Source organism: Gallus gallus, chromosome 4 (genome assembly GCF_016699485.2).
Source record: "Gallus gallus isolate bGalGal1 chromosome 4, bGalGal1.mat.broiler.GRCg7b, whole genome shotgun sequence".
Taxonomy (NCBI): Eukaryota; Metazoa; Chordata; class Aves; order Galliformes; family Phasianidae; genus Gallus; species Gallus gallus.
The window spans coordinates 11229628-11252327 of NC_052535.1; the positions used below are offsets into that span (position 1 = coordinate 11229628).

Sequence of the window (22700 nt, forward strand, 5' to 3'; positions counted from 1 at the left end):
GCTTGTCAGCTTCTCAGAAGAAATGCTGGGAACTGACCTAATTACATAGGGAATACCAAGTCAAACCAACTTCGGCATGATGCAATGTTTCTTTCCATGCCCAGCTCTGGGAAACTGCTTAACCCCATACAAGCAAAAATCTAGCTTACTCTTGCTGTATTAACCAAACACGAGGGAAAATACCATCTGCTGCTCTTTGTCCAGCAGACCTGAACTTCCAGTGCCTCTTGTTTCTAAAGCACCTTCTGGATTTACTTTCACAACGCACAGGGAGATGAGTAACTGCACTGGTGCTTCATCCAAGGCCTGAGAGACAGCAGTATTGTTAGAAGCAGCTGAGCAGCCCTAGCTGGGAAACGCCATCTAGAGGCCAAACTGTGTTTACCAGTTTATTATCGAGAAGTAATCAGTATAGGCTCCTTTCCCTTCAGTACAAACCTATTCTCCCACCTCTTCTGGGTGAGCATGGTTATCCCTACCTCACAAAAAGGACCTAAAGTTCTGTGCTGCACCACAACGTAAGTCCAAACAGCAGCACACCCATTTCCTCTGTGCCAGCTCCACCCTCAAGGCTTTTTGTACTTACCAGTTTGAAACCACCAGCTACTTCTACTGAATGTGGCAGAGGTACAACTGAACTGCCCATTTTCACAAGGCCACTCTTCCAGTAGGGATTTAAAAGCTTAAAGTCAGCTGACTGCATTACTAAACCTGGAAACAGGCCCAGCTTCAGACAGAGGAGCATGAACAAACAAACTTCAGTCCTTACCAGTCCTTTAAGGTGAGATGTCTGGCATTTTATAACGCTTGGGAATAAAGCCATGACTCTCAGCTAGGTGTGGTTTCACCATGATGCCTTTTTACAGGGCATAAGCTGCATAGATATGAAAGGGTCTTCACATTAACAGCAAATTTGCAGCAGGACACTGATGTATCACACAGGTAGTAACTCAACCCAGATATTTGAAAGCAGCATGTCTCCCTGTGAAAGTGAACGGGGGATGATGGGATGATATAAGCAGATTCAATTGGCCTCTTTTTGTTGGCATTTTTGGGTTGGGAAGGGGAGTGGTAGGAGAAACTCCACTTAAGAATTGCATCCTAGAATTCAAGCCTTAAATATTTAACCCTATGTGTTGGGAAAAAAATAGCCATAGTGTTTGACCAGTGCAAATATGAATTGTGTGAAGTGCTCAAAGCAACTGGGTATTTACTTCAAGATCAAATAAGGAAAACATTAGTAAAACTAGCCATAAGATAACCAGAACCTTAAAAAAAACACCGTAATTTCGATAGGACTCTGGCAGCACCCTGAGCTCTCAGACAAGGTCAAGGCTCACTGAGTTAGGCACAGTTATGAATACACAGTGAGACACTTCCCACAGTTCTGAGATTTGGGAAGTTCCAACCCTACCATAAGCCCTTCATTTAAAAAAAAAAAGCTATCAAAGCACTTAGCAAGATTGTGGAGTAAAGTAAACTTAATACAAGTGGCAAACTAAACAGTACAGTGAACCTAGTATTATAATCATCATCTTGTGGAAGAATTTCCCATGTTCTGAAGGGTCAATGCAACACAATACCCATTATCAGCAATAATGTGGCAGACAAGATGAGAGCCTTGTGCAATAGATCTTCCAATCAGTATAATTTCTACTGGAAGCAAGTAAACTATGGTAAAATATGTGCTGACTGACAATGGCCACAGCAAAGATTTCTTCCCTCCCACAAAGGGAATGATTCAAACGCTGTCTGTGCTGAGATGCTCAGAATAGGATCTGTCCTTTCAAAGATGGAATACAAAGTTAGGAATTTCTCTTCTTTATTTGCATTCTTTTTGAATAGAACCAAGCTCCTGTAGAATTAAAGGCATGTGCTTCCTTACAAGAAGCCTAATATGCCTTTTCTCAGGTTTCCCCCCCAGTTCCTCAGTAAGAGACCAAGTCAACCCATCACAGTGAGATCTAAAAGCAGTCCCACAATAATAGTCAATCTCAGTTTAAAAAGAAGAAATGGTTGCAGAGATCCTTTTTGTTGTGAGTCTCTATTTCATCACTCTTGTATTGAAAAAGCCAAACCACAGAGAGGAATCAGTTGTGAAGTACTTCATCAACAACCACCTCTTACAGTTACGGATCTGTTATCACCAGAGCAACAAAACAGAGGACAAGGGTGGAGAGGAAAGATGAAGGAATGCTGATATGTGGGGCTGGAACTGAAGAGGACACAGGAGGGTGTTAATTCATAAGTCCTCCACATCAGAAGAAAGAACCATTAGCACAGCTACTACATTAAGTTTTTTCCAACCCAGAGAAATTTGTTTTGATGATAGTGATGAGGAGGAATGAATCTGGAAAACTCAGTTTCACAGAATTAGTGGAATTTGCTTCAGTGCTCATGTAAAGATGTCAAAATAATTAAGACAATCAAGTAGAAATAAAATCCATCCAGGACTTCTCAGGCCTTAACGCGGCGTAGGTGAGGGTAACTCTGGAGAGTCCTGTCTATTGCTTCATCCAAGCTCACCACTGGCTTGTAGCCCATGTCCCTCTTGGCCCGTTCACAGCTGTAGTAGTGAAACGTTCCAGCTAATGCTACCCGCATAGGAGTAAAAGTGGGCTTGATGATGATCAGTGGACTTAGCAGCCACAGCACTAGAGACAAGAACAGGGCCAGGTAATATGCCAGCCAGTAGGGAATATAGTACTTGGGTGCATCGTAGTTCAAGCCAGTCAAGATACGGGACATGAAAGCCCAGAAAGGGATTGGTTCATCATTTGTGATATGAAATGCCTGAAAGACAAGACAAAAAGTCAGATAAAAAATGGTTTGTACAAATGGCCCAGCTCATGTTCACATCCAAGAGGCTGGCATCTCTCACTCAACTGCAAACGTGTTTTCACAAGAAACTACTTTTCACCAACCACCTCCAGCTGAAAAGCAGTGAACCCCTTTCTTTGCTATGAAAGCCAGCTACTTCTGACCTTCCAGAGGTTAGGATACTCACAAATGGTCAAACTTAATGACAACACAATGCAAATGCATTAAAGCATGCCCAGAACATGACAGTGCTATGAAAATCTGTTAACATTTGTTACTCTGTACTTTACTACATAAAAGCTAAGTAACTACATTTCTTACACATGCATTTTCCCTACCTTCCCACACACAGGAGAGTCTTTTCGAAGGTGTTCTGCAGCCAGGATATGTCCATGGACCACATTTTCCACATAGGTGAAATCTACCAAGTTCTTCCCATCCCTGCACAGATCAAAGGAAAAGAGGTTGGCCCAAAGGTGATCCCAGGCTGAAAAAATCTACTTGTAGGAAAAGGACTTTCACACAACCTGTATGTACTTCCTAGAACGGCTTGGGTGATCCCTGACATTCCTTCAAACCAAGTTCCAACACCCTTGCTGCAAGCAGAGTTGTCAACTGCTAGATCAAGTACTAGATCAGGCTGCCAAGGGCCCCATCCAACCTGGCTCTTACCAACCTATCTCCAGGGATGGGGCTTCCACCACCTCTCTGATCAACCTGTTCCAGCACCTCAACACTCTCTCAGTGAAAAATTTCCCCTGACATCTAAACTAAATCTTCCATCCTTTAGTTTAAAACTATTCTCCCTTGTCCTGTTACTATCTACTGTGTACTATGTACTATCTGATTCAAAATGCACCTCATTTTGAGGCAGAGGAAAAGATACTATCTCAGCTCTTGTTAAGACCCCCAGAAAGTTTATATTCCCGTAATAGTACCCTATTTAAGCCTGCTGCAGATCCTACAGATCCCAGAATCAGCAGAGTGACCCACAGAAGCAGAACAGATAGGAACATGATGGTAAGTAGCACACACAAAGTCATTTGAGGACAAGCTTTCAATTATGGATTTCTTGGCTCATGAAATTTTAACTGAGTAAGCCAAACTCAGTCCAAAACACTTGAAACAGATTTAACCCACTGCATTAAATCCACTTCTACACAGCTACAGAAAATAGATGTGCATACCACTTTCAAGAATCCAGCTAAATCAAACAAATGGTTTGTTGCAAAACCATCACTACACTCATTTGGACAAAAACAACATTGCTGCAATCCAACATCCTGAGAATTAATACTTTTCACTTTCAACTTTCATGGATGAATGGCTATTTGCTTTCTTGGAAGGGATATGCGGGTCTTTACAGCAGTAGGAAAACTCAACTGAGGAAAGCATATTTGCACTGGAAGAAAGAGGAGACAAAGTAGATAGGTCAAGTTTACTGAGGTTTGCTGTGCACAGATCAATTCAGGAGATTAGTCTAGAAGTGAACTATAAGTAAGAATAAGAACAAGAAAACCAGCCCCATTTCCTTTCTTTCTCTTATCCTAAGCACATATTCATTCACATGGGTATGTACACAGAACAGCTTCCTGCATGCAATAAAAATCTATTATAAATTGAAGAGCACATTTCTTTTCAAGATTGTAACACAAATTAAAAAAGCTCCTTAGGAGCAGCATGAACTATTTCTTGCTCTAAAATTTCAGTGGTCCATTGGAAGCTGTTTGCTAAGCTGTTAAGCCTTGCACATCTCATATTCATGACATTAAGATCAAAAAAATGCTGTCATACTCACAAGATCCTCAAACACCATCAGTGTATATTAGTTAACAGAAAGCAATCTGAGCACTCTGATTAAAAAGAAAAGCCTTTAGACTGTGCAATGAAAGTGCAAGCTACATTTGCTTTCCCCACTGATGCACTTCTTGTAAGAAGAACTCCTCCTCATCTGAGTGCATGAGTCCCTAACACAAGAGGGCTAGGGAAGAAGAATTCTGGATCACAGGTGAAAAGTTACAGAAACTTATGTTTCCCCCCCCCCAGAAATATGTTGCAGTTCCCAAAAAAGAGACTGCCAGTGCAGAAGGTTAAATCCTGCCTTCTCTGATGTTGAAGACCTCAAGACAAGGGTCCTGACCTATGTATTATCATGAATTATCCTATTCTTAAATAAAATGACTAAGTCTTGCTCACCCAATTATGAACTTCATTTTGCCACTCTTAGCTGCTTGGATGAGGATGGGAACCAACTGAGGGTCTCTAGGGCCAAATATTCCATGTGGGCGAATAGCAGTAGTGAAGAAGTTGTTGTCTGGGTCATTTGCACTCAGCACTTCCTGTAAGGAAAGAAAAGTTAGGAAAAATACAGCTTCATAATATAACCCAACAGCAACATTGGAGCAGACAGGGTATTCTCTCATCATCTTGGGGAGAATTATTATCCATCCATACCTTTACATATGATCCTTCCTCTTTTTTCATCTTTCTTAATAATGAGAAAAAAAAAGAGACAAATCCTTCCTCATATTTGAACACTTAATAAATTGACAAGCAAAGGGAAGGAACTCTCATTCAACCCCATGAAGTCCAGAGGAATTTTCCAGATGTTAGAAAAGAAAGGCACCGAACAATCTAATTTTTCTTGTCAATTAATGAAAAGGTTTTATCATGGGCCTTGCTGATTGCAGTTAGGAGTGTGATCCTTTTTCCTGACAGCACCAAGTGCTACATAGATTTAATTATACTTAGAGTTTTCAAACAGTGTTCTACTGATTTTTCTACAGCTGTTCAAGAACACCACACACAGATAAACACTGAATACTTTTACCGATTCACCCAAAATAAAGATGTAATTAGAAGAATACTGGGCTAGCTCTGTTACTCACAAGCTTCCACATTGTTAGTCCTCTTTACAGCAAAGTGGTTATGCTTGTGAATGAACAGATGCTTTTACACTGTTAGTAACTAAGCTCTTTTCAAATAACATAAGTAAAATTCTTAAAGACTAACACTCTACATAAGAGGACTACTTCTAAAAGGACACTTTTTAGCGTGGAAAATAATAGTGTTAACCAGATGGTGATGGATACCTTCTCCTGTAGGATCTTTGTCTCCGTGTAATAGTCAATAGGTTTTTTTGCATAAGGCAGGTCTTCTGTTCCATTTTTTATGTCTGTCCCCTCAAAAACAACACTGGCACTGCTAGTTAACACCAATTTCTGCAATGCATATGAAAAGAAAACTGCAGTTTAAAGCTTAAGACAAAAGAGTAATTTATTAAAGTTCAGTAAGGACAATAATAATCAAGTGTTTCTATGGAGAATAAACTATGGCTAAAATAACATAGGCTAACAGAAGATGACCTAAAACCACATCTAAGAAAACTCTTCACTTGTTTAATGAACTCTATAACATCATTTACTGCTTTCTGAAGTGAAAATATTTCATGCCTCCAGAGTAACCAGTCAGTGGGAAAATATCTCTAAGAAAAATCACAGCATCTACTTGGCTGGGCATATGTTAGCATTTAACAAGCACTGAGTTTAGCATTTAACATACAGTGAATGTTTTTAAGATATACTTGAGCTCATCTCTATGATAACAATCTCATGCCAGATTACAACAAAAAAGAATTATTATCCAGGATGTTTTTGTTGGCTAAAAATGGGCCCTAATAGTTTCAAAACAAATCCAGTGATACATTTGGATAATCAGAAACACATGGTTTTAAACAAGATCTACATTTTAATAGAATGATAACCAGATCCAACAAGTTCCAACAGAACTTCTTGCTCCAACAGAATCTAGACTAAGCCAGAAGATAAACACTGCATGGCCCATTTCCTACAACAGCTTGTAACTTGAAGAGGGGGGAACAAAAACTAAAAAAATAAACAAAATCAAACCACTGTGGGCTAGGAGTCCTACATATTATTTGATTCTGAACATTATCAGGTCTGTATTTGTGTATGGACAATGTACATAACGTTTTGGATGCAGCATTTCTGCCCAGACTAAGGGATCTTCTCAGACATTGTGCTTGACAATGCGGTACAAGTTTGACTAAAAACTTGGGATACCATAACATACCAAGATACAAAAATATGCCTTAAGAGCAGCCTCTTTCATTTGTGTCTTTCTTCTGTCTTTCATTTGTGGGTAAATGACTTTCTAAACCAATTTATACTAAGATTGTACCACAAGCGTGCTCCTTTTCATTAGATGTCAGTGAATTTACATAAGGAATAGATGCCATGAATAATTCCACCGCAGGAAAATCTACCTTTAGAGCTGTCCCCCTCATTAAGGCATGAAAGTATCCACTCGTCAGTTCTCCCTTAGGGGATTCCCAAATGTCTGATAAAACAAATTTTAATGGATACTTTTCCCACAGTAATGGAAGTTACAATGAATAGGCTTTCTGGGACAAATACAGATGGAGCTAAGGACAGACTCTTGCTCTCTTACAATTAACTTCCACAAAGCAAGTGGGAATTCAATATCTCAGAATCCTTTGCCCTTCTACCAAACCAGACTGAAACTGCTCTATGGTTCAGAATTCACAAATTCACATTAGCAACTTACATGCTCCACAAACCTTTCTATCCTTACCTGCACTCCAGCTTCTTTGCAAGCTTCAATGACTGCTTTGGTTCCCATAAAATTCACCTTATAAAATAGCTCCTTGTTGTCACTTGAAGGTGCTGGCGATGCACAATGAAATGCTACTGAAACATCTTGTAAAGCTGGGAGTAAGGCCTAGAAGAAGATATATTGCTCAAGATAGCAATGAAACTACAGCAACAGTGACTACTCAGGAAAAGAAAAGCACAGTTCTTTTTCTCATTAAAAAAAAAAAGCTAAATTTCAAGTCAAGTTCCTTCCATAATGGCAAGCAGCTGGAATAGGATTAGCCTTACTAGTTTTCACAGCATCTTTCTTGTTAGGCAAAGAAAAAAGCACTACACCATCTTCTTTCCAGACAAGAGCCTGGGAACTTTCTGAGACCTGGAGGCTATCAAAGCTTAACCACATACAACAATCTTAAGTGCAGGCATGAGACTCAAAGTTACTGTGAGAGAGGAGTTAGAAAAATCTGCATGCAATGCATTTAACAGCCAACAGTACCCCATGGCACTGTCTGTCTTTGAGATGACTGCCATATGGCTCTGAGATATGATACTTCATACTGGCACAGAGACCTCTTCTCCACATTGCATACAAATGCTTATGCCAGGGCTCACATGCATGACTTATGGCAAAACATCTTCCTGTGCCTTAACTGTGTGAAATAATGCATTCTGCCATTCTCTTGCAGTGGAGGTTAGCAAGGAGAGTACCTACATGCAATTACTAATAGTGACAGTACTTAGGCTGTCTATCTGAGCTAATAGTAATGCAAACTGTAATCGAGAAACAAGTTATGTTCCTTTCCACTTGAAGCAGACATTGAGTATATTTAAGTGTTCTAGATGAAGCTACCCAAAAAAACTGTTTAGGCTACTGACTTCACCAGGAAACACTGGGAGACACACACATGTACTCTTTTGCAGACTGTATGATGCCTTCAGGCCTCTTAGTGTTTCAAATAAGGCTTGCTTGTCTGTTTGTAAGGACATTAACATAAACAGCATCCTTCCCACCTACACAATTTTCCATTGTCTGTACCTCTTTGTTGCAAAGGTCTCCCAGGAAAAACTGCACTCTGTCATGATCAAATCTCTTCTGAATATCAAACACATTGACTGAGTAACCCTTGTCCAGTAGCTTCTCTACCATATGCTGGCCTAAGAATCCGGAGCCACCAATCACTACGCATTTCTTCCCAGTCTGCAAAGATAGGGAGAAAAAAAAAAAGCATTACAGCAAGCAGATGTACATCAGCAGCATCCTAATGTAAAGCACACAGAACTCACTTCAGCCACACAACTCAGGTAACACAAAACAGTAACATCACAGCTAGGAAGGACAAAGCCATTTTCAGAGCATGAGGAATTTAGGCTCCTCCAAGCCAAAAAAAGCAATCAGGTAAAGGCAAAGCATATCCTCCTTAGTTAGTCGTTAGTTCTTCATTTCTTTTAAATGCTTTTTAATTCAATGGCTAAAGTCACTAATTAACAGATCCTGGTCTGGTCACTGGTCTAACTGGAATGACTCTGCTGACTTCACCACCAACACAGAACATTTAGACAACGATTGAAGAAGTTTTTGTACAAAGAATGCTCTACCTTCATAGGAAACAGATTTGCTCCTTTTTGTTGCTACGCAAAGATTCACCTCTGCAATTTTTTGGAGGGAATTTTAACCCAGTGCAACCACACAAAGACAACAGTTGTTTGGAAGTTTCCAAGTGTTACATTGATCAACAAAGATTCAACTGCAGAAGTGTCAGTTATCCACAAAAGACATAAGTTCAGTGAAACTGAGTGACTACAGTAAGACATAATCAGTTACTTGGAACTGTGCATGCAAAGCACAGACTGCTTAAAAGCATTAAAAAAATAAATCTAAGTTCTAATGGGTTGGACCAACTGTGTATCTGGTACTGGATTCTGGTTTTGACGACTGCAGGAGAACATATGATATAGAGAGCCTAATTGAGTCTAAGGACTCTCAAAGAGTTCCAGCTGCTTGCATTGCTCCACTACATGTCTGCATTTTCTTTGCTCATCCTCTTCTCGATTTCATGAACTCAGTTATACGCTTCTCCTCTGCAGTCCCCTCTCTCCACCTGTTCAGTCTCTCCTCAAAGGACAGTCTCTTCTTTCCATCAATATCCTTAACTTGCCCTTGCTTGCATCTCTTCTCATTTCAACACGTTCTTTGTAAAATAAAAACACCAAAACTGCACACAGCACTGAACCAAAGTTTTAAGCAGTGGCAGAATGACGCCCTCTGTCTGACTAAGCAGCAGCATCACAATTTTGTCCAGCCACAGTTGATGCATTCCAGGCTTTTCTATATCAATGTTTCCCCACTTGCCCAAGCAGAACAGTATTCTAATTGGTGATGGGATTTATTTAAATAAACTTTAGAGTGTTTTTATAACCTGCAATACATACACCTCTCGCAAAAGGGGCAAGAGAACCAACTCAGTGCCCAGAATCAGCATAACTGCACCTTACAGTGCTGCTCCTGAACTCTTTGGCCCTTTAAGAAAAGGTCGGCAGAAAGCCAGGCTACACGAGTTCATTTCCTAAAGTAATATCTATGTAATATCCAATTAACATCGCATTACAAAGACACAACAGGCTGTTCAAGCACTCTAACACAATGCTACATTGATTTTTTGTTGGGTGTACTTCTGATTATTTCCTAAATATTTGAGATTCATTGGTTTTATTTGTGTCTCAAAAAGTGAGAAAGTGGTCCAGAACGTAGAAATCTTCCTATAAACAAGAAACACAAGTAACATAACAGAACAGCTCATCAAACTGTACTTCTGATGTAGTGCTCAAACAGCCCTCTAAGGGAAGCAAGATGTTATTCCTTTCATATTAAGGCCTCCTTCAGTCAGTGTAATAACAGTAGAATGACATTACAACAGCCCGGTTGATCTCAGGGACCTCATCTGAGCCCTTACCTGCATGAGAACACAGAACAGTGTTAAGGGACATCAGAATGATTCTGACATAACAAGATCTCCATGCCAATTGATTTGGCAGCACTGACAAAGTCCCTGAGGTTTTTAGGGGGTTGGAGTATCACTTGGGTCTCTCTGGAATGTAGTGGCAGCAAATACATCCCTTGGTAAATCACTTCTCCATCAGCAATAGCTTTGGAGCAGGCCTTAATGCAGAAGCAGCCTCATTTCACCAGGTTACAGAAGACTTATCTATGAAAACACCTTCCCATCAGACAAATCTTCACACAGCAAGGTGAAAGTCCTCAACTCACCGATCTGAAGTGTGTGGCCATTTCTCAGATGTTTTAGTATTAACCTAATTCCTTTAAAAAAAAGGAGAATAATAATATTTTATTCACAACAGCCATCTTAAACATGTCATTCACACAAGCACAACTTTCTAAAAACACATTTCTAGTTAACAGAATTGAGGCAAAGCCATTATACTAAAGCAAAAATATTAAAAAGTGAACTCATTCTCCTGGCCCTGTTGAACTAGACAAGCAACACAAGGCAAACACTGACATCAAACAGCTTTCTCAAAGGCGTAACTCCAATAAAATCAAATACACCTGATATCAAAGGCATCCTTTTATTTTGGCCAGCATTAACTTCATGCACTTCCTTTAAACCCAAATGTTTACACTCCAAAAACCACAAACAACTCCTTTTTTTTTTAGCACTTCCCTCTTCAAAAACAGAATTGCTTGAGGGTGTTAGGAATAGCAAAACAGAAATGAAGCACCATGCTTACACACACCAAGGAACAAATGCCAGCAAAGAGAGCTGAGCGTGCTGAGATTCTCCAAGTTTTTACCCTACAGGCTGCTGATGGCACCAGTTTCATTAAAACACATCCTTAACCCTGTGATAGCAAATAAAACTCCAATATTGGCTGATGTCCTACTACATGGGGTGTAACAGAAAAGCAGAAAAAGATAACACACTAATCTAGATCTGCTTCCACCACAGAAGTGAGCTACACAAAGATTTCTGATGGCTTTACAGCCACATTAAAAAAAAATCAGGGTGGTAACTGCTGCTTTAGAGGCTGACTCCATCCTCCTGATTCCCAGTCAGCTGCTCACACTGCCTCCTACTGCCTGCACACTGAAGTGGATGATGGCTACACCAACTACAAGTTAATCATTTCCCACCCGAGCTAGTCTCATGCTCAGCATTCCCTGACCCACCTCACCTGACCAACACGTGCTCACACCATTGGATGGGACTCAGGAAGAGCTACACCAATGCTGCTATCACAGCACCACACCTGTGAGCATGGAGCAAGCAGGAAAACAAGAAGCTGTGGGTGCCCCATCCCTGGAGGGGCACAATGCCAAGTTGGATGGGCTCTGGGCAGCCTGAACTGCTGGCAACCCTACCCATGGGAAGGGTTTGGAATTCGATGATCAAAGTTCCTTCCAACCCAAGCCATTCTACAGTTCTACGAGAACAGCTCTGTTGAATTAGCTCACTTAAGAAGCCACACAGCTTACTATTCTTTTCTGTTCTGTGAAAAGCTCTCTGAGGTGACGAGGAGAGCACTCAAGAAAGCAGGACTAGTGCCTGTTCAGCCAGCTACACCAAACGGGCTGGGAAAAAACAGGCACGAGGTGATCAGACCTCCAGCTGCCCCTCCCCACCCCTCCCCTTCCTACCTCAAGGCAGGTCCCACCCCTCACTGTCACTGAGGTACCACTTTGCCTCCGGTTTCCCTTCAGTTTCCTCATCCCCATCCCAAAGATTTCCCTCAACCTCGCCTCCACGTGACCCCAGCTTCCCTCACACCCCTCAGCCGCCCCTTCCACGGCTTTTTCCGCACCTCAGTCCCCGATTCCGTCTCCCCTCTCCGCGACGCCGTCACCCCCTCCTCAGCTCCCCTCACAGCAATCGCCCGACTCCGCCGCTTCTCCCCGTTCCACCAATCAGCGCGGATTCATTCGCAAAGCCCCGCCCACCCCGCAAAAGCCACCCTCATCCCCTCCTGCCAGCCCTGGGCCGAGCATCGCGCCAGACAGTTACCGCTCGCTGATTGGCCGCTCGCCCCTCTCACTTCGGCCAACCGCGTTGACGAAAGGCAGAGACGTCCCATTGCCTCTTGGATCCGCCCCAACCAGTTGCTGACCAATAGCCACCTTTCGAGCTCTTCCCGCCCTCGTCTCTCCACCAATGAGAGAGAAGGTTACCATAGCAGCAGCGTGGCGGCATTAGCCAATGGGGAAGGGTAGTGTTGAGCACCGGCCTGACAGGACTGGAGCCGCCCCGAGGCAGCGGCCGTCGGGATGGTGAGTGCGGTCCGGCCCAGCGGCGGGAGCGGGATTCGGGCTCGGTCCTGCTCCGCCCTCCCGGCAGCAGGGTTGCGGGGCCGCCCCTGCCAGCCTGCAGCAGCCCCGGGGCGAGCTGAGAGGGCCGTCGTTCTGCAGGCCTTTCCCGCTCTTCCCGGGGCGGTCTGATGGCGTTTGCTCTTGTTTTGCTGTGCCAAGGCCTCCAGCTTCAAGAAGCCCTCGCTGGGAGCAGCGTCCCAGAGGAAGAAATCGAGTCCCAAGCCAGAGTTGACTGAAGAGCAGAAGCAGGAAATCCGGGAGGCCTTCGACCTGTTTGACACAGATGGCACTGGGAATATAGATGTTAAGGAGCTAAAGGTAAGGCTTCCTATTGCTGAAAGCACAGCCCTGCACGGGTTGTAAGTGACCTTACACAGGAAGGGACCTGCAGATGTTTTTTCTGGAGTGAAACCGTTGCTGTCAATAAGCACATTGCCCTCTAGGTATAACTTTTACTTGGTGTTTGAAATCATGCAAAGTGTTTCTGTACATTCACTAAGGCTTTTTCACAAAAAAGAAAAAACCTGAAGCTCCCTGTGGTCTACAAGCTTAAGAGCTTCCATCTTTGTGCTGTCAGATTAAAGTCTGCAAGGAGTTCAGTAGAGTAGCAAGTATGATAGAAACTTCTTGCATGGAGTCACTTGTATTAAAGCATGATTAATTTCTCTTTTTTAATAAAACTCTCCTTCCAAGATGTTTCTAAGTCTTACAGTTGCCACCTTACTTACACAAGAGTGTGAAATGGGCTTTTTTGAATTGTTACCCAGTGTCACATTTCTCATGTGAAAGAGGGTTAGTAGCAATTCACAGGAAAGCAGCTGTATTCTATTTTGCAGCAGCACTGAAAATTGCTACAGCACTACATGACAATATTGTTTTGTTTTTTTTTTAAAACTTGAAAATAAAAAATGAAAGCAGGATGCTTTTATTCTGAATCCCCATCATAGGAATTAAACTGGTATGTACCAAAATGGGTATGGTAGGACTTAATAATCCTGTTGTTGTTTGGGTTTTTTTTTGGGGGGGGGGGGAGGAATCTTTTCTCCCAAGATTAAAATAATCTTCCTGCCAGTTTGGACAAGAGGGTGTGGCCACAATGGTTAGAATGTGTTTAGGAAATTCTGGACTTAATGGAAGGAGTGACTCTAGAATACGACTGGGTGCCTGTTTTCTGCATCCCAATATGCCCTTGTGCGTTGAAAAACATTGCTTCAAGACTACTCCTTGACTTTGCTGCTCTCCTTGAAAAATGTGACCTAATATAGTATGGCACAAGGTTTAACTTTGTCACTAGAAGATATTTTTTCTGCTTATAGTTTTGTATAACTAATAATTTCTTTTGGCCTTGCAGGTGGCCATGAGAGCCTTAGGGTTTGAACCTAAGAAAGAAGAAATCAAGAAAATGATATCAGATATTGATAAGGAAGGAACAGGAAAAATCAGCTTCAATGACTTCTTGGTGGTGATGACCCAGAAAATGGTACGTAAGTTTTAGAAGGCAAAGAAGAAGAAATTCTGAAAAATGGATGAGTGACTTCCTCATCCTCTTGGTTTTAGTGGAAGATGGGGAAAAAGCACAGACAGACCACACAACTCCCCCTTCTCCCTATCTTAAAGCTTCATCAAATTTAGTTACTAATGTTAAGTAAGTTCTGTCATATTATGGCTTTTTTTGTGTTCATTTATTGTTCACCCTTAATACCAAATAAATAAGTCTTGCCTGGTCATAAGCCAGTTCACTCATTTACTTGAACAGTAAGTTTGAAATGCCATTAATAAGCTTCTTTAATAATCAGTTTTATGCACATGTGACAAGGGAAAAACTGAAACCAGAACTTTTATCACAGATGAAAGACAACTCTGGCCTGCAGAACTCTGTCAGGAGTATCAATGCATTACATGGATAAAATATATTTACAGATGAGTTCTCTGCATTTAAAGAGCTAGAAAATATTGGGTAAAAACAAATATTTAACAGTGGAGGATCCTGATACTGAAATCCTGAAGTCATCTAACAAGATATGAAAGAAAAGAACTTGAAGCCCTGAGGTTCAAGCAGCATTACTGTGTCTTTCTATCTTCAACTTTTGTATATATATATATATATATACATACACATACACACACTTGTGGCATTCTGTGTATATTTAAAGTTATGAGACTTTCTTAGTATTTCTAATGCTTGTATGTTATAATTGCAATTTTTATTTTGAGTATTATATGTAGTATAACCAATGCTTTTCTCCTTAAACTTAAGGCTGAAAAAGATTCCAAAGAGGAGATTCTCAAAGCATTTAAGCTCTTTGATGATGATGAAACTGGCAAAATCTCTTTCAAAAACCTCAAACGTGTAGCCAAAGAACTGGGTGAAAACCTTACAGATGAAGAGCTGCAGGTTTGTACCTGATACACGCAACCTCAGTGTTCCCCTTACAGAGAAACAACATTGCTTCTAGCAGGTTCTGGGCAATACTAGGCAAAGTATTAGCACATACACCAGTAATTGTATACAGGAAAAAAAAGGGGGGGTAAACTTACCCAGCTGATGAAGGGACTCTCTAGCTATGCAGCACTTCTCCTCAGGAAGCAGCCTACATTGAAGAGATGTCCTCCCTTCTGTGGCTGGCTCTTATATGAGCCCAGGGAGGCTCGACCGTGGTTCCACCTCTTCTGGTCACGTGTAGAGCACAGCTGCAAACAATTTGCCTGTGCTCCCCGGGCCAGACACAGCCCTTCACCAGGTGCTCAATCACCTGTTCAAGCTGTGACCTAACAGTTCCTCTACACCATAGAATGCACAAACACTCATTGTCAGCTTTTGTGGATTGTGAATGTTTAAAGGTCTAGCTTATGCTTTCTTCATTGAATTGGAAGACAGTCACAGAATGTTTATGTATTAGTTGGTTTCATGTTTAGTTTTAAATCCATGTAAACAGTCACAGTCTCATTCTCCTCTCGTTTGGAGAGCTGAAGCCTCTCTCTAACTCTTGAGAATAAAGAGTGGGAATCTGTTTCTCATTGAGGAAGGAAGCCACTTCTAGGGTCACTAAGTTTTTAGGAAAAGGCAGCAGTCCCTCAGTTTTAGGTGCTATCCTCTAGCATCCCATGGGATCTTTACTCTTAAGCTGTGCATTATTTTAAGTTCTTTCCCTAAAGAAATGGAAAAACTGCTGTCAATTTGGAAATAGGTTCCAAGGCCAAAGATGGGTTAAGCATACATGGTTAAATCGTGTCACAGTAACTGTCACTCTATGTGGAATTACAGTGACGTAAAAGGAACAACTCTGCTCCAAGCACTCCATTTCTACCAGGATAGCTCCTTTAGGAGGACATATTCTATGCATATTTTTATATAAAACATATATAAACATACTGTCTAGTTTAAAAATTACTTCAAAGCATGTGAGGTCTGACACTGAGCCAACACTGTCCTGTCCAATGCTATTTGCTAAAGAGTGATTCCAATTCTGAATTAACCTAATCATTCCGTTTATACTCTAATCTGCATCTAATTTCTGAACACAAATATCTTTCAGGAAATGATTGATGAAGCAGATAGAGATGGGGATGGGGAAGTGAACGAGCAGGAATTCTTGAGGATCATGAAGAAGACCAGCCTTTACTGAAACTGAACTTTATTTTATTTTTTTGCACACGTGTGTGTATGCCTGGTAGGTGCCTCACTTTTTTCCACCTTTTTATTTCTTCGAAGAGACCAGAAAAGTTAGGTCAAAGCTTTCTTTAAAGCAGATGATCTGAAACTTGTGTTTGTGAACAATTACCAACTGTTAACCTGTTTACATGTGGCAACGTGGTTGCTTGTTTGCTGCGCTCGTAAGGTGTTTACACTGCTCGTTTTCAAGACAGAAATTACACTTTGCAGTAACAGTGTACAGATCCTTGTCTGACTGTAAGACACATGTCAAATCATTATGGTTTGGTAAAGAAAGAACTCAAAATATGAAAGTGTGAAGTTGTATTTCCCAGCAGTTGAAGTTTCGAATGTAATGCCTTGACTTGGGCTCAGTTACAGTGAACTCTTTATATGACATATTTGTGGGGATTGGCTTTTTTTACTCTGTCTTATGGTGATTATTCCTTCCCCCTTTTTTATTATGCTCTTAGAACTGAAAAAGTAAGTAAATGGACTACTGCAACTTAACTTCCTGCTATTCAGTTCATACATTTAAGGAAATCTCATTGCAGAAGGAGAAAGCTAGCAGTGCTGGTGATATATACGTTTGCAGGAATATTCAGTGGTTTCAGATATAAGATTGTACTTAAAATAAAATGTCTTATTTTAAGCCGTCAGAGTTGTGGAAAGAAGTATACAAAAATACATCCTCACTGGTATAACACTGTCTGATCTTTGGGCAAATAATAAAAAGGATTCTTATGGGTACTTCACAGTTGAAACTCGAAGCCTTCAGGAGGGCTGCAGTTAAGTTACTCAATGCTTGGCTGCAGAGACAAAGCCACACTATGTTCTGTCTTTGAAATGGCATCTGTCTGAGGTGAGAGCAGAACTGAAGGATGGCTTCTGCTTTGTGTTGGAAGGAAACAAGCTCCCAGGTCCTTCTGCTGCTTCTGTTTGTTCCAGCAGTTCCTCTGGTATCCTCCCTCCTCACTCTCAGATGAGGGAGCAATGAACTTTCATATCTTCCAGACTCCTAAATTCAATCAATTCCTTTGCTTTTGACAGTCACTATCTGCCTTTTTCCCTTTGCTGACCATTCGGTTTATTTCCACGATTCATAAACATGGGAAAAAATCGAAAACTAAACTGGACATGAAAGAAAACAGTGATTGAACTCGGCCTATGTTATGTAGAATTCCTCTTAGACCTTTTTCTGCCTTTGAAAATAGCGATGTGTAGCAGCGGTGCGTCAGAAGGGAGCAGATTGTTGCAGTCTTTTGTGCCCCCGTGTGGCGAAGGAGGAGACACGCACAGGAAAACGACACTGATAAACGGTACGTCAAAAGCTGTGGTTATTTATCAAACGAGGTCAATTTATTAGCAAGTCGCTTGGTTTCTGTACAGTTTCCAATCCTTCATCCACTCCACTCCAGCCCTCTTATTTGCTGCCAAATGCGAAAGGATTCTGTTCGTTTTTCTCTGTGAGCACACCTCCAGGATAGAGCCACGGTTGAAAACAAACCACACAAACCCACGCAACACTCATTTTCTCCAGCGCAAAGCTGCGTCCTTCACAACAGCGACTCGCTCCCTCTCGGGACGAGGCTGTGCGCTCCTCAGCCCTGCTGCTCCTCAGCCCTGCTGCTCCACCCCAGCCCTGGTGCTGTCCGGGAGGTGCCGCAGCCCTCCTGCTGGAAGCTCGCTGGAAGAGGGCGGCGTGACGGAGCCGCGGCAGCAGCCCCCGCCCGCTCCGCGCTTCGCCCAATCAACTCGCACTATTTCCCTGACAGGCAGGCGAGGTGGCCAACGGCAGCGCGGTTGCCATAGCGCCGGGAGGCGGGGCGTGGCCGGCGGCGGGATGGTGAGGCCCGCTGGGCACGTGCCGGATAGAGTGGGATCTCTTGGTGCTGTGAGCGGTCCCCGGTGGGGAAGGAGGGGTGCTGCCGGTCCGATAACCCCGGGCCTTTCTGCTGCAGGCTGCTGGAGGCCCGAAGGCTCCGGGGAAGGAGACGGCCCCCACGTTCCCGGTCAGCGCTGAGCAGCGGCAGCAGCTGCGAGAGGCCTTTGACATGTTCGACCCCGACGGCTCCGGACTGATGGATGTCGAGGACCTGAAGGCAGGAAGCCGTGAAAATGCAATGTGTTCACGGGTGAAAAGGCAGCGCAGAGAGCGGAGCGAAGGCTGCGAGGTTTAGCAGCCCCTCCGTGTGCCCCTCTCCTCTCCCCCACGAAGGGCCACACTGCTGCTTCTCTCTGCTTGTTCCCCTCTGCTGCTCAGGAGTCTCCTCCGCCTTTCTTTGCACAGCAAGTTAGGGAGGAACGTCACTTTCTTTTCTATAGGATGTGCAAGCAAAGCCCTTTAGCAGCCCCTCTAAGGGCTTTTACAAGGGGCGGCACGTGTCTTGTGTAGCTGAAGGGTGCTCAGGCTGCAGCTCCCAGGGGATGTGGTTGACGATCTGAGCAGCCCGGCTCAGCATCTCAGATCCCCCCCGGCTCCGAGAAACGACAGGGATGCTTTGTCACCGCAGGTGCTCTCGGAACCAGAATTACTCGTAGTCAAACAGAGGTGACAGTCGGTAAACAGAAATGTTGCAAGTAGGGTTAATCATTCACAAGCACAAATAAGCCTAATAATTTACAAGCCCCACCTGTTGTGGAGCTGTTACAGAGCAATTAGTGTTTGCTACCTATTGCTTTTGGATCACTTGCTGCGCTGTCAGGCGTTGCTGCTAGAACTCTGGCTTGTTATGCAGCCAGCAATCAGAATGGTGCCAGTGTTTTAGCCAGGTATTCTTAGGAGGGACTGAAGCCTTCCTTCTCCTTGGCACTTGCCTGCAGATCTTCCCTGCTAGTTTTCCACAACCCTGTCCTGCTGACATCAGGCAGCTAGAGAACACTGTTCACTGGGGACAAAATGGAGGATGAATAGCTTGCTCTGTGTTTTGTACAGCCCTTTCCTCTCCTGCTGCTCAGATATTTTGCACATAATTCCTTCCCATTCACTTGTAGAGGAGAATTGAGCCAGCTTGTCTGTGTGGAGATGCTGGGAGACAAGCTGGTTAGCACAGTTCCTGCACTTCCATTTGTTGCTGTCTCCACTGTACTTGCAATTGTCCTGGGTAATTGCAGGAGCATGGAGGAAATTGCACGGGAAAAGTGATCTGGGTTAAAAAATAAATTTAATATTACAAATTTATATGCATGCATATGCAAATATGTAGTCATTTCCTGGCACTGTTGAGGTGGGGGAATGCAGTGCTTATTGGCAGGGGAGCAATAAGGAGCTGATGGGAATGGTGGAGAGCAGCAAGGAGGTAGCGTGTCAGAGGTTGCCTTGAAAAATCACATCCTGGATCTCTAACAGGTCTTCTCTAAAAGACCTTCACAATCCAAGGATGGTTATTTTCAGTAGTCTGATTTCAGCAACTCCTTTTTCTGTTTGGCCTGATAAATAAGTGCTTGTGTTGATAAGCTGCAATATAGGAGCAAAAATGAGCATCTGGAATGGGGCTGTGGGATTTGAAATTTCTTAATCAGGTCTGTCACCAAGTTGGCTTCATGAACGTGTGTAGCCTTCTGGCATGGCCCAGTTTCACTGCAGAGCCAGCAGGCTGCTCTGTTGTCTGCACAGTGGACAGGCTGTTTGTCCTGTTATCTTTCCACTGTGGCAAAAAGTTGTTCCTCCCCTCCCCCCCCCTTACATGCACTTACTTGCTTCAAACATCTTTTCCGCTTTGTTTCTGTTTGATTTGTACAATGACGTTGGTCTGTTTTCTCATTTGGCAGATAACCATGAGAGCTCTGGGCTGTGAAGTGAGGAAAGCGGAGATGAAGAGAATTATCTCTGAAGTTGATCAGAATGGGTCAGGGAAGATAAACTTTGAGTCATTTCTGCGGGTGATGACCCAGAAAATGGTGTGTGAGCCCAGCTGGTCACAAAGACTGAAATTCCTCTTGCTTAACTTTACAATGCAGGTACTTGCAGTAGATAGGGTTACTGGTTCCCTGTAGGAGAGAAACAGGACTTTCATCTGAGGTATTTTAGATATCTGCCTTTGGGTGAGTTGTTTTTACCACCCCTGCCTTTCTCCATGAGGATGGCTAGTTCAGGCAGTTCTGCGTTTCAGCAGACAATTCTTCCCTATCATAGAGTGCACTGAGCACAATGCCTGGGATCTTTCCTTGGAGACCAAACGACTTGGAAACCTCCAGAAAAGGGTCCTACTGTCAGTCCCCAGACCATAGCAGACGTAGATGTTCAGAGATAGATAGAAACAGGAATGAGTGCAGTCTCCCCTCTCCTTCTTTAAGTCTTTCCGTGTGGAATTTCAGTTCCGTATTTATAGTCGCAGAGTTCTAGATCTTCTTAAAACCAAAACAGCAGGGAGCAAATGTCACACATCAGATGAAAATGAAAAATCCACCTCCTGTGGGCAGTAGCCACTCAAGCTCGTGGAGTGTCCTCAGATCTCCTGTTTGATACCAGCCCTTTGTTTCACATGTCCTAGTCTGCATTGCCCATCTGGGATTCCTTTGGCTCATGCACCTCTGTATCCTCTAGTACCTGGCTGCATGTAGACATTGGCTGTTCTCAAAGAGCGCCAGCATGACCGACTGGTTCTGCCCCTAACATCCTTGTAATTTCATTGCAAGGCTTTGTGAGATGACTGGGTCATAGCTGGCATTGCCATTCCTGTGTACATGCCATCAGAGTTGCCAGGGTGTGTATGCTTGGACCTATGCTAAGAGCAAAGTGAAGATCCACGTTTTCCCCATAGTAATGCTTTGGAGTTCAGTCAAAGCCCACACCTAATTGCAGGCTTGTGTACACATTGCCTGTGCGTGAGGTGAATAAAGGCAAGCAACAGCCAGCACAAGCCTGGCTCACTTTTGAAATAAAATATAGCTGTAGCCATTGGATTGTTCTTGGCAGTGGCTTCCACCTTCAGTAGTGTTGCTAATCTCTCTCTTCCTGACAAAGCTTGGCCAGGATATTCCAGGCCAAGTCCTCACTGCTGTTCAAACAACTTCTGTTGTAGCTTTTCCTTTAATACATGGTAACACTGAGAAAAGAAGGGGAAAAAAGTAAAGGAAAAGTGAAAGAGGAACAGCAGTGGCAAATAATCTTCTTCTGTGACCCAAAATGATGTCTTGGATTTTATTCCAAATGTTTGCTGGGTAAAAAGTGTCTGAGTAGGGATTGCAGAGTGGTATGATGTCATGCCTGCATGAAGACATCTTTCATTTCCTTGCTCAGGCAGAGCCGTTTTCAAAAGAGGAGATCCTGAAAGGTTTCAAGCTGTTTGATTATGATGGCACTGGCAAGATCTCCTTTGAGAAACTCAAGCTGGTGGCTGGTGAGGTTGAAGAAGACATCACAGACGAGGAGCTGCAGGTTTGTGAAGCACAAACTCATTGGAGAATTGGGCTTTGTTTCTTTGCAACAGACACAATCTGCTTCTCCTGGTGTTAACATGAAGCCTTGTCTGAAATCTTCATTGGTGTTTAGACTTTATGACCCTCCATCCTCTCAGATCCCACCTAATCTGGTCTCCCAAATCTTCGTTGTCTGACAGGAGATGATTGATGAAGCAGACGTGGATGGAGATGGGGAAGTGGATCCAGAAGAGTTTTTGCGGATTCTGACATTGACTGACCTGTAACTACATGATTTCCTTTTTTCCTCCCATTCCACTGTGAACGACTGTTTGCAGTATCACTTCTTGCCAACTTCTAAATTTTTTGTGTGTTGCCTTTCTTGAGTGAAAACACGCTGAGATGTTTCATTTTTGGTGTTGATTCTGCTCCATCACTGCAAGCAGTTTTCTATATCCCAGTAAACAGTTATGTTGCTCGATCTGTGTCTGTGTGGGTTCATTCTAAAGGTTGAGATTAATTCAAATTCATCAGCCTTCCCCTAGAGTTCTCTCTACTGTAACTGCATCCCATGGCTTTTCAGCCTATCTGATAAAGTTAGTCAAAACACTCTTAGGTTCAGAAAATATAGATTTCAAACATTAGTATTTATGACAAAAACTTCTGTACCTTTCCTGATTCTTTGGCATTATGTAAAAGACAAGAGTTTGAGGGCTTGGGAGCAGTTATTTTCCATAAGGTAGTAAATATCTTAGACTATGGATTTCCCTTCAAAAGTAGCAGCACAGGAGAACAACTATGCAGCTATGAGACTAGAAGATGTAATGAGGTCAAGTCTCCCATGGATTTGTGCTTCCTTCCTAACGAGATGCAAATTCAGACTGAATTTCTTCATGATTGGAATACTCAGCAC

At 42.8% G+C, this 22700-nt stretch overlaps 3 protein-coding genes across 8 annotated transcripts; 2 read left to right on the forward strand and 1 right to left on the reverse strand.

Annotated features, from left to right (window-relative positions):
• Positions 1 to 1805: 1805 nt before the first annotated feature.
• On the reverse strand, positions 1806 to 12365 carry NSDHL (NAD(P) dependent steroid dehydrogenase-like). The gene is made up of 8 exons (XM_420279.7): positions 12273 to 12365; positions 10720 to 10770; positions 8491 to 8652; positions 7435 to 7581; positions 5913 to 6041; positions 5017 to 5159; positions 3159 to 3261; positions 1806 to 2793 (listed from the first exon to the last, which is right to left on the reverse strand). Exons 2-8 carry the CDS (start codon positions 10738 to 10740, stop codon positions 2458 to 2460), a joined length of 1041 nt encoding a protein of 346 aa, XP_420279.1. The 5' UTR covers positions 10741 to 10770; positions 12273 to 12365; the 3' UTR covers positions 1806 to 2457.
• Positions 12366 to 12689: 324 nt separating this feature from the next.
• Positions 12690 to 17085, forward strand: CETN1 (centrin 1). Its single transcript, NM_001277640.2, has 5 exons — positions 12690 to 12735; positions 12934 to 13092; positions 14126 to 14254; positions 15032 to 15169; positions 16311 to 17085. The coding sequence occupies exons 1-5, from the start codon at positions 12733 to 12735 to the stop codon at positions 16398 to 16400; spliced, it is 519 nt and encodes a 172-aa protein (NP_001264569.1). The 5' UTR covers positions 12690 to 12732; the 3' UTR covers positions 16401 to 17085.
• Positions 17086 to 18242: 1157 nt separating this feature from the next.
• On the forward strand, positions 18243 to 22268 carry CETN1L (centrin 1-like). 6 transcript variants are annotated; one of them, XM_040699278.2, is made up of 5 exons: positions 18243 to 18272; positions 18388 to 18528; positions 20198 to 20326; positions 21669 to 21806; positions 21988 to 22268. In XM_040699278.2, the coding sequence occupies exons 1-5, from the start codon at positions 18270 to 18272 to the stop codon at positions 22072 to 22074; spliced, it is 498 nt and encodes a 165-aa protein (XP_040555212.1). In that variant the 5' UTR covers positions 18243 to 18269; the 3' UTR covers positions 22075 to 22268. The 6 variants fall into 6 exon arrangements, with proteins under 6 accessions (XP_040555212.1, XP_025006130.1, XP_040555213.1 ...); XM_025150362.3 differs by having other exon boundaries at positions 18264 to 18600; positions 20198 to 20386; XM_040699279.2 differs by having other exon boundaries at positions 18264 to 18600.
• The last annotated feature ends 432 nt before the right edge of the window (positions 22269 to 22700 follow it).